General features: G+C 40.9%; 1 protein-coding gene across 2 annotated transcripts in view; it reads right to left on the reverse strand.

Annotated features, from left to right (window-relative positions):
* ATP9B (ATPase phospholipid transporting 9B (putative)) overlaps window positions 1-10638 on the reverse strand; it is a 172807-nt gene extending 162169 nt beyond the window's left edge. For both annotated transcript variants that reach the window (XM_052802752.1, XM_052802684.1), the window contains exon 1: window positions 10522-10638. In XM_052802752.1, the coding sequence (XP_052658712.1) occupies window positions 10522-10616 (95 nt within the window). In that variant the 5' untranslated portion in view covers window positions 10617-10638. The remainder of the gene's footprint in view (window positions 1-10521) is intronic.
* Window positions 10639-11750: the final 1112 nt, after the last annotated feature.

Here is an 11750-nt window from a genome sequence, read left to right on the forward strand (position 1 = left end):
CATAAGCACCATCACGTTTAATAATCCTGACTTCAAAATACAGCCTCTGAACTGGCAAGCAATTTATTCTGTTTCAAAAGCAATTTTGCTATTGTGTTGGAAAATTGTACTTCAGTATTTAAAAACAATAAGATAATGAATAATGGATTTTTCATAACTAGGATGAGGACAAAAATCTTTGTGTCTTTGTTACCTAGTATTTTTCTGCACTTAATTGCTTGAAGTGCTGATTTTCCTTGAGTGACAAATCAATTAAGTATAATCCTAGAAACTTTTATTAAAATAGGGAAGCACTGAAAGCAACATGAATAAAGAAGCTAGAGTGAAGACATCAAAACTCTCAGCATGAGTGCTACTAAATCAGGTAGGAAGACAACCATCTTGACAAAAATATGGTTTCCTAATGAAAAAGGAACATTAATATTAAACAACTTTCAACAAAATCTGACTACTATTAAGAATATCATTTAACAGATTTAAGTGAAAGGAAACCATGTACAATAAATACTTTTAAATGAAATTTTGATATAAACATCTGCTGTGAAAATGATGCCTCAAGTCACCTGTACCTATATGATTCCACTTTGATGGCTGTTTGCCAGAGTAGATACAGCTGCAGAGTTCCATGGGTGCCATAACTGGTAATGGTAACCATTTTAATTCATTTAAATCTAATCTGGCTACCTATTTAGATCCATAATTATTTGTCAGCTTTCCATTGTTCTGAAAGAGCAATGCTACAGAGCGCTGCAGGAAGGTGCAAGGGGCAGGGCAATCAGGACCGCATGTTCTTCTGGTTTTACTTGCTTGACAAATGCAGAAGCAGTATCTATGATGGATTTTTCTATCTGTCTGCTTAAAAGACCCAGGCAGGATAGAAGCACTGTGTCAGATACTGCATAAATACCATTTCCTTGTCACCTATCACTTGTGCTATATACCATAATTCACAAGAAGGAAAAACAAAGCTGATGTCTTAAAGCAGTATTTCTCAAACCCAGTGAGAGAGGGAAAAGGAATGCGTGGCCATGAGTCTACCCAGGAATTGGATATATGAGCTGGCTGTGGGATGCAGAATAGCATAGAAGAGAGGCAGCAGTGGAAAAAGTTCCAGCTGAGCATCTGAGTAGAAAAGCTGAGAAAGACCAGTTACTGGCAGTTGAGCTATCACTGCTTGCCACTGTGACCATGTCCCATCCCACCAAGCACTGGCAATTTGGCTCAATGGCTGCTGCCAGCCACAGGACTGCCTCTGCTTCTGGTCATGGGCAGAGGAAAGACTGAGAGTAAGCAGCACAACCTTCTCTCACCCATATCCTGCTCTACCTCCAGTAATTCCTCCAAGGGTTAACCTAGGTGAACACCTTCCCAGTCTGAGGATAAAGAAGGAGACTGCCAAATTGTAGAGATGCAGTAGGAGGAATAATGAAGAAAGGGACAGGCATGTTTATATAAAGAGCAAGAATTGTTTCTTAAAGGACAAACCACCTGATGTAACTGTTCAGATCCTGTCCTGTGACAAAGAAAAAAATTCCAGGAAACTCTGTACAGCAGCAGGAAAAATTTCATTAAGAAACACATGTTCATCCATAACCATGCTTATAAGTATACAATGTATTATTGTATAACTGCTCCTCTTACTCAAATATCCAGTGTCTCCATAAAACAGATTGCTTTGCTAGAAGCTACCCAAGAAAAATCAAATTACAAAGTTTTTTTTTCAAATATTCTTCTGCATTTTTGAAGATTGGAAGTTACTTTTTCCCCTCTAATTTCAAACACCTCTATGCTTTACACAGCAGTAAATTTAGTTTAACTACAGAGCAATCATGTTGTTCCTAGATTACAACAGAAGTGGAAAATGGAAAAATCTTCTACAGATGAGTGTGTGAAATTTAAAGAATTTCCTTTAACCTCTTCCTCCAAAACACAGAAAAGCTAATTTCTAAAAACTTCTGAAATATTAGAGCTTACCACTATTTGTCTCTATTTAGCTTTAGTTATGCCTCTAATGCAAGTGCACCCCTAACCAGTATTACTTGGGAATTCTCTGAATCCAAGTCCTGGCCTAAAAAAAAAATACATACACACACACAAAATAATCCTATTACAAATTTATATGCATTATCAGGGACAGGTGTGTCAGATATCTACACAGAAGAGGACACTAACCACAGCACGCCAACAGTTATAACAACAAAAAAAACCAAACAAAAACCCCCCAAGTAAACAGTTGGGACAGCTTTTAAGGAAGCTGAAGATTTGTGGAGCTGAACATTTATATCCAGTTTCAATAGTTAACTTTGCTTTTGTGTCCTTGCATGAAAGGATCTATAAAAGCCTATTACAACACTCCCATCATAGCGCATGTTTATCCATTGGACAACAAAATAGAAGGAAAAAGTACTTCTACTGTATGCAGGCAAGTTTATTACTGAGTGTGTCACCAAGACGAATAATATTTACTGCAATAAGACCAAATAAATCAAGTTGCCCCAGCCTTTTACAAATGATGCAGAGAGATATTCTGGAAAAACACAAGGCAGCATTTTTGATCAACTACTACAATAAGAAAAAAGGGGGAAAAAAAAAAAAAAAAGGCTGGCATCTTCTGCCATGGAGAACTAAGGGAAAAACCCTCACATCGGTTGAGATAAAGGTCTGAAAGCAGATCACATAGTTATTACCAAGGCAGCTCCCTTTCATCACTAGCTTATCAAAAATTGCTTAAATCACAGGTACTAAAACTACAGGTTCCACTTGACACTTACATAAAGCAAATATTCTGAATGCTATTTGCCTTCTCTCTCCTAGCTCTCACTTTCTTAACAGAGCTGTATACAGATGAAACAAATTCAGGAGATCTGCATAATGAAGCCTTCATGAAAAAAGGCACCCTTCCTTATTCCCCTTTGCTTACCTTACAAAGCATTACATATATCCTAATACAAGATCTTTTTCAACCCATGACAAGATGAGTGAGTCTCTGTATTTAACAAATAGGTACCAGAAATACCTAAATACACAGCAGGACCTGAGGAAACATCATCTACATTCACCAGAATCCTATTTTTAATTAGTAGGGTACGTCATTGATCACAACAACGGGACCATTTTATCACTGTCACTGGGTATTGTTATTGACATTGTAGCCCAATCAATTGTTTTCTCTCCCTGTTCTTAGCAATCCAAATGCCTGCCCAAGCAACACAAATCACTGTATTTAGATACTACAGATACAAACCAGGAAGGCATGCAACTATAGGGCAAAAATAATAGCTTAAACATGAACAATCTTAGAAACACATTTACAAAGTTTATTCTACTGCACATGCAGTCACACATGCTGACTGCAAAAGATAGGATCACCTGCAATAACAATTTGAAATTCTCAAACACTTTTTTGCCTAAAGATTAAAATGCCTCAGATCAGGATAATTACTCTAAGAATAATCTTGCTAAAGATTATGACTATCTATAAACCTATCTTGGTGTGAAAGAGTATTACTAGTGCAGAAAAAAACAGAAGGACAACTTTTTCCAAATACACAGTTCTAAGTAATGTCAAGTCAAAGAACTGCAATTAATTACTAAAAACACTTAAAGTTCCTTTGTCATCAAAATTTATGTCTGCAGACAAAGTATTACTTCTCAGGTATGACACCAATGAAAGTGTCATTGTACGCAAAAATATTTTACAGTTCCTATTGTGAGCAGCTCTATATGCAAGTAATATGGTTACCTGCATCATTAAATCAAAGATTGCTTTGAAAAGCAAAAGACACAGAAACTAAAATCACAACACACACTGCATAAAAGCTCTGAAAACATTAACATATGTCAAAGCCATTTTTCAAAAGCTATGTATCAAACTACTTTGACCTTTGTCCCCAGCAAAAACCTTAGAATCCACACCAATCCTAAATCAGGTGCCAGTCCCAATGAGCGGTATTAACCTATGAATAAAGTCTTCAGCAAAGCAACACGCAATCCAGGAATGTGAATATGTGAACAACAGGCATAGAACACACATTGAGAAGAAAGTTAAGAAAAAATTTGCTGCTAACTTCTTTTTCTAAAAACCAGTGGTATTCACAACTTAAGAGTCTTGAAAACATAGACTGAACCACTGTTACACAAATAGAACATCCCAAGTACAACATCCCATGCAAACAACCCTGTTGGAAGAATCGGAATTAAGAGATGGCATCTCAGATTCAGCCTAAAAATTACTCAGTGACATATTCCAAACAAGAACAGTGAATCTGTCCAAAATCACAATTCAGGAAAGGCTAATTACAAAGGACAGTATGTCCTGCAAGACAGTGACATCAATTTTTTTTTTTTTGATGAAAAGAAGTTCTGCTTTGCAAAGAGACAAACAATTTGAATTTCAGGTGAAGTCAGTAAAAAAACAGGGGGGCAATAGTTCTCCTGTAAAAAGAGCAAAAGGACATATATGATTGATCTACTTTGTAAGAATAGCATAACAGTACAGACAATTCTCCTAACTACAATTCTACAGAGATTTCTTCGCACTGCATTTCATCCTTTCCTCCTTATGCTAAAACAAAAGCTAGAGGTGTATTTGAATGAACATTTGAATACATCAGCATAACATGCAGCTGTGTATTTTAACGCGTTCTCATTTCCAATACACTTTAACATCTATACATTAGTAGCTCTAACGTAAAATGCTTATCAGGATTACCACTTTTGGTTGTTCAGAGTTCATGACATTTCTAGCAAGTATCAGCTGAACCTGTAACATTTGTAATTTTTGGTATCACAGTAACAACCAGTGCATCTCACTTTGGGTTGCTACCTCCAGCAAAGAAAACTTCTGTCCTAGAGAGAGGAGGGCTAGACTAATTTGTAACGGTGTGTCCACTTAGTTGCCAGTTCTGTATGCGTGTCACAGAGGAAAAAAAAAAAAAAACACAAGACAGGGGCTCTGATTTAAACAAAGCATCACAGAAACTAGGATGACGTTACGAGCTTTCTTCACGAGCAAGTGGAAGCATGCCAGTACACATGCAGACAATTAACAAGCAGTATCCACTCACGCACACTCCAACAGTTGCTTAACTTTCAGGAGTTTCTGTGACCATATCCTGAGTTAGTAGGATGAATAACAATGCTATTTCTACAAAAAAAGTAACAAACTTTTACAGTTTATGCTTCTGGACGAAACTATTTGTTGCTTCTGGTCAAACAACAGATGTTTGAAGTTACTGTCACTTTGCAACAGCAGTTTTAAAACATAAATGTTCAAAAGTAAATTCAGTTCCATCTTCAGAATGCTTTATCACAGAAGCTATATTAAAATTAATGTCAATATTGTCAATCCTTCAGATTCATCTGTCATTTTCAAACTCATTTTCAGGATGATACACGTACAGCCCTTCAATTAACAGGTATGGGGGGGGAGAAGAGCAGGTTAAAATGAAACCTGTAAAACTTTGCCCAAACATCGTTAAGAACTTTTGATTGTAAACATTCAGACATACCCAGGGACAGAGAACTAGGAACTAGGAACATTTTAGAAAAACTGCAAGAAATACCAAGTATCACTGCATATAACCCATGCAACATGTAAACTACACTGATACATATCAAAGTTTGGGTTTTTGAACAATTATGGACATTTTGCAAGGCTTTCCAGACCCACAGTTATTGCAAAATAAGTTATGAGCTTCCTCTAAACACCTTTCTACAAGAGATGTTAAGTCCTATTAGCTCTGATTGTTACATGGTCTCAACAAATAACAATTTGAGTTATTTGGGGAAGTTTTTATTCTTAATTATTACACTTAAAATATCAAAAAACTAGCACTGGAATATGAAGAACAACATCTGAACTATGAAAATCACACTGTACTTCAGAACTAGAACATGTGCTTCTAACAAACAACTGAGCAAGCACCAGGTATCAAAGTATTTTACCAAAGCTCACTTCAAACAACGTCAGAAATTAAAGAAAATCACAGAATTACTGTACATGCATCTAGTGTTATCTGTTGACATTTGTATGTCTCTACTTTTTGGTGGTTCACGGTGAAATCTAGCCAAACACCTTGAGAAATCATAACCAGAAGGACTGCAAGATTGCTGGGAACAGCTTTCATTTAAATGAAAAGCATTAGAACAGTAATACTACATTAAATCATCTTACTGTCTACGTAATTAGAAAATTTGACATTTATAAATATCAGGGAATCGTGTGAATTCTCAGCAAACTTTGAGTTCTGCAGACTTCCATTCCATTTTGCCTGGAATAGATTATTTTTTTCCTATTATACATACCTCACATGAAATAAGCTACAATCCACTAGTTGTTAAGCAACAAGTATCTTGCATTTACCTGGACAATGGACACATTATCCTATTATTTTGTTCTTCCTTCCTGTGTAATTTTCTTTTTTGCTAACGACATAAAAGAATGAGAATTCAAAAATAACAGTATAGCCGGCTGCCTTAAAACAGAGTTGCTCAATCAGTGAGCAAGCCGCAGAGACAAGCAACAGCAGTTGATCTGTCCCACAATTCGCCCTACTGTAACCACCTAATATATCTAGTGTGGTCATTCATAAGCACACTGCTGTGACCCATACTATGAATAATCGTGCAAGAGAATTCCTTCCAGTGAGTGAATGTTTTTCATGACATCACCTCTGTGAATACCTGGAGTGCAACTGAATTTATGTAACACGGGACACAACTAGTAAGACCTGATTTTTTGGTACCAGCTCAGGAGTCCCAACACCTCATACCTTGGCCCTAACAGACCAAATACAAGCATACGCTGACAGCAGCAAGTGCGGGACACCTGAACAAACCAGGCATTTTGCTTATGGATAAATCAGGGCTGACTACTGTTTAATTCCTTATCTGCTTCAAAATTCCACCAGGCTTCTTGTTTTCCTTCCATCAACCTCACATGACAGCACAGGCACAGCACAGTTAACTTCCTTCCTGTGTTTAGCAGTTGATTACTCCAGGGCTGATGATGACAAATACAAGTCTAACATACAAAACCAAGCGTGTTAAGTCTCACTGCACATTTAAGGTGATCCTGGATGTTCTCTGGTCATCTTTTCCCTTCACAATGTAAACAAAAAGCAGTAGCTATTTTTCCTGTAGATAACAGATCCTTCGGCCTGAAGGACAAAGTGCTGAAACAAGTGCTGGATCAATCACCTCTTTGTCCCCAAGCCTTCTACAACTATTCAAGTTGAATATATAAAACAATACCAAGGGCTTTTTTAATAATTTGAAGATGAACAACCTTTTACTTCAAGACAGATCTCCCTAGTTTCCAACAGTAGCACACAAACAGTTCTCTGTAGGTAGGGGAAGATGGCAGAAGATACAAAACCTGAATTTCTACTGCAAAAGTAGTAAGTTGCCCTTAAAAATCAGAAATAAAAGCAGAACAGGATGCATGTGTTCACTGAACCACAAGTAACATTTAATATGTGGTTTTAATTTTTTTTTTTTTAAACAGGCCTTAACATACACAAAGTTAATACATAAAATAAATTAATCTTGTCATGTTTGTATATGAAGTACATCCCAGGACATTTCATGGCTCTTAACTAGCTACAATTTTATACAGAAGTGTACAGTCTCAGGTATGTATCATCAAAGTTTCTTTAGGTGTGTGGGAAAAACATATTCCAGCTTTAAAATGCATGTTATCAGTCCCTCAAAATAATCTCAAAAGCACAAAGCACATTACAGACAAACACTGAATGAGAAAGTCTTTGTCCTCACTGCAAAGTACAGCAACACTGGCAGAGACTCCTATAGACTGCTTAGCTCAAGCAAAAGAAGTCATCCTACAAATTAGCTTTGAGGCCACTAAAGGTTAGCAACTGACGACTTGTATTAACTGATGTTGCACAGTAGCAGGGCAATCAATCAATCCGAGTTAAAAACACTACCATGCTGAAGTTAAGGACCCGAGTATAAGACTTTGAAAAAACTGCAAATTCTTCACTGAAGAAACAAATCACAGCAAGTAAAAGACTCATGAAGACCCTGAAACCACAGTACTGGATTAAACCTGAGATACCAACTCTATTACATTTTAATCGGCATTTGTTTCTAGACATCTTCACAAGTATGAATTATACCCTTTTAGGGAAAATCCGCATGTATATACGCATGTGATAACTTTCTGCGTATCAGAGACCTCAGTGACTTCACTTCAACACTCTTATAAGTATCTGCAACATCAGGACCTTTGCTGCAGTTTCCACAGGAATGCAAGGCTTCTTCAAAGTCTGTGCTGAAGATAAAGATTAGAAAAGCAGGATGAATCATTCATAAAGACATAGGAGCTGTAGTTCAATTACAAGCTTGGAGTCATAAGACTTACAAGTTGTAGTTCAACCACCTGGACTGTCATATTTCCTCTTTGACTTTACACAAGACACCTGTGGTAGAATCTACACAAGCATTCCCATGCTCCTGTTACAGGTTCACAGGACACCTTTCAAAGTACACAACAGGTGCTCTCACAAATCCAGGGCATGGTATTCTTGAAGGAGAACGACCAACCTACTCAACTCACCTTTGGAAAAATAGAAAGAATTAAAGTGAGTGAAGAGGTTGGTGTATGTATTCTAATTCTCAGACCTCAAAAGAGCAATTTATTTAATCAAGTGATCAAAATAAAGCAACACAATAAACATGTCTGCCAACTTTTAAAGGTTTTATAAACCTACAAGCAGTTGAACAAAAGTAATGAAAACCATAGATAATCATTTGTGTGGAGTATCAGTAAGTTAAATACGTGTCACCCGCACTTGAGAAACACAAAGATTATGAAAGACCGTAACTCTGAAAGATGTAATCTAAATTAGAAGGAATTTAATCCACAGTCTTTGGAGGGTGATGTTGGTCAAACAAGATAGAAGGGAAGAAGCAGATCCGTAATGGACTGGTAGTTCCTTGCTAGATCTTACAGTTTGCTAAATCTGCTTATAAAGCCAGGTTTAAACAGTTTGTATAAATAACCGTAATTACTGCCTGCAAATGTAGTTTCAATAAATGTGTGTATCTACCTGATTTATGAACTCAACCCATCATATCTATAGCGTTTTTCAAATCACCAAAACACTCCTGGGTAACCTACAAGAGAACTACCTGATACCTTTCATGTTCTGGACTAAGTTTTTGCTTACATAATCCTCCCCTTTCCCTTTTTCTTCCAAAGCACACCACCGACTGAGAAGCTTACAGATTCCAGCAAGAGCTTCCCCTGCTTCAATTCTCCAAGGAATAAGGATGATGATGATAATGCTGCCCTACCTTAAAAGAGAGGACAAACCTACTACAAGTTGTCGGACATCCAAGTATTACTGAGATGGGGAAAACTACTATTATGGCAGACTGTCCTACAAGCTCATGAACGTTCATAAAAAAATGTTTTTATCTAGTTTAAGAATCAAGACAACATAATTTAAGCCTAACATACTTGGCACAGTTCTAAACTACCTTTTCTGGTAGTTATTTCATGGGGAGGGACAGAGAAGAAAATACACGTTATTCATGATGAAATGGATTTATCGCTGTATTTGAATTAGAACAACAGCACCAACTATTCTGTTTTTAGAAAGTCCATTTACTTCAGATCCTACAACTGCTCCCTCCAGTCCTTGCGTCCACAATCAGCGTTCTACAAAAAACAAGAGAAGAGAAAAAACCCTCAAACAACTAACTGATCCTCCACTGTAAGAGTGCTGTCCAATGGACACACCAAAATTACGGAGCAAAGTTTTTCCTTGCTCGCAATGATGTATACCTAGAAATTACTCACAATAATGGGAATTAAAGAACGATTCAATCTTTGCCTGAAACTTAATTTGATGGCAGACCTTTAAACTGGCTTCTTCAAACTGCTTAACCCCCAGTACAGCACCTTGCAAGAAATTTGGAGTTATTTTAATTCTTACGTTTGAGAACGTCTTCCGTGCCAACACGCAGCAACTACCTCACAGCCCGTTTACCAAACGAGCCACCCAAGGCGAGCACCCCGCTCGTAAGTAAACTACTAGCAAGGGACCCGAGCTGCGCGGAGTTGCAGGCGGCCCCCCGGCGTGGGGGGGGGGGGGGGGAGAAGGCCGCACCCGTGGCCGTGGGGCCGGCAGCGGCAGGGCCTCGGGGCCCTGCGGCAACACCACCCGCCGCCGCCACCACCACAGCCCGGCCGGGCGAAGGGAAGAGCGGGACGCCCTCCTCACGGGGGCCCGGGGTAGGGCCGGGGGGGCGGCCAGGCCGGCGGAGGCCTGGGCCGAGGCAGGGGCTGCCGACAACCCCGCTTCTCGGCCTACAGGCGGGCCGTCGCCCCTTCCCGCCCTCCCCGCGGAGCGGGCAGGCTGGTCCGGGAGCCCCACGGGGTAACGGGGCCGGGCGAGGGGCGCACGCCGCCCCGCCCGCCCTCAGAGGTACCGCGGGTGAGGGGGTTTGGGGGGGGGGGGGGACACACACCGCCGCGCCGCCCCTGCCCGGTACCTGTTGTGCCTCTGCGCCGTGGCGGCGCTGGTGTAATAGGCCGCTCTCCGCTGGGTGCTGCGCGGCACCGGGTGCAGCGGGATCTGGTCCGCCATCTTGGGGGCGCTCCCCCCCCCCCCCTCCGCCCAGTCCGCTTCCCCTCCTCTTCCTCCCCCCCCCGCCTCGCCCCCGCCGCCCTGACGTCACGGGCACCCTCCGGCCGCCGCCAGAGAAGGGGGAAGCGCCGGCGGGGCGGGGCCTCGGGATCCACGAGGGGGCGGGGCGGTGGGTTGGGCGGCGTGAGGCGGCGGCGGGGTGGGGTGGGGCTTCGCCGGCGGCCTTCCTCAGGGTTGGGCGGGAGTTCGGCGGGTCAGGTCCTGAGGTAACCGGGCGGGTGAGGCAGGCAGGGGGAGAGCCGGAGGCTGCGCGGGTGGGATCCAGGGGCCTGTGGCAGGAAGGCGAGAGGGCAGGGGTCGAACGGGAGCGGCAGGAGACGAACCCCGAAGCGGTTGTCGTCGGTTAGCCTGGAGGCGCCTGCTGGTTTTTAAGTTGATCTCGGCAGGGTCCCCTTCCATCCCTCGGATGGCAAGGAGTAGGCGTCACCTGTGTCGGGTGTCGGCGAACGCTCGCGTGATCGCCAAGAACAAATAAAAGCGCTGCGAACTGACAAGGATTCTTTCCCGCCATTAAACAGAGGCAGTTTTTGTGAGCCAGAGTTATTGCCACGTGGAAATGGACGTTCTGTAAGTCGGGGGTAACGAACCGGTCTATGGGACCTCACGGGGGAAAGAGCAATACACGGGAACAAAACCTGGTTTGGAAGATAGATGTGTTCAGAGACCTACCGTGGGATGTTATCCCTCGGTATTCCTCTGAAATCGGATGCTGTGGGGAGCAAAAGGCCTAACACCATCACAAATACGGAAGACTTTCCACAAAAGGAGAAAAAAAAAAAATTCTTTCTCAGTGTCTATTCAAAGTAGAAGAAACATCCAATAAAAAATTAAAAAGGATCTACCAGGAAAAATTTTCATTCAAAGAAATTTCCGCCAAAAGAAGACAGCAAAGTATGTCCAAAATGCAGAACACGAGATTAAATGACAGATACGTGGAAAAAGCTTTTCTTGACAGTTTTTGTTTCTCTCCAATAGCGTAAGTTGCTGGAGTCGCCTTTCCAACAGAACATTTCAGATTTCTTAGCAATAGTACAGTAGGAAGCCAGGCTTTACTGTCTAGTTGTACACCAGTCA

Source organism: Harpia harpyja, chromosome 1 (assembly GCF_026419915.1).
Source record: "Harpia harpyja isolate bHarHar1 chromosome 1, bHarHar1 primary haplotype, whole genome shotgun sequence".
Lineage (NCBI taxonomy): Eukaryota > Metazoa > Chordata > Aves > Accipitriformes > Accipitridae > Harpia > Harpia harpyja.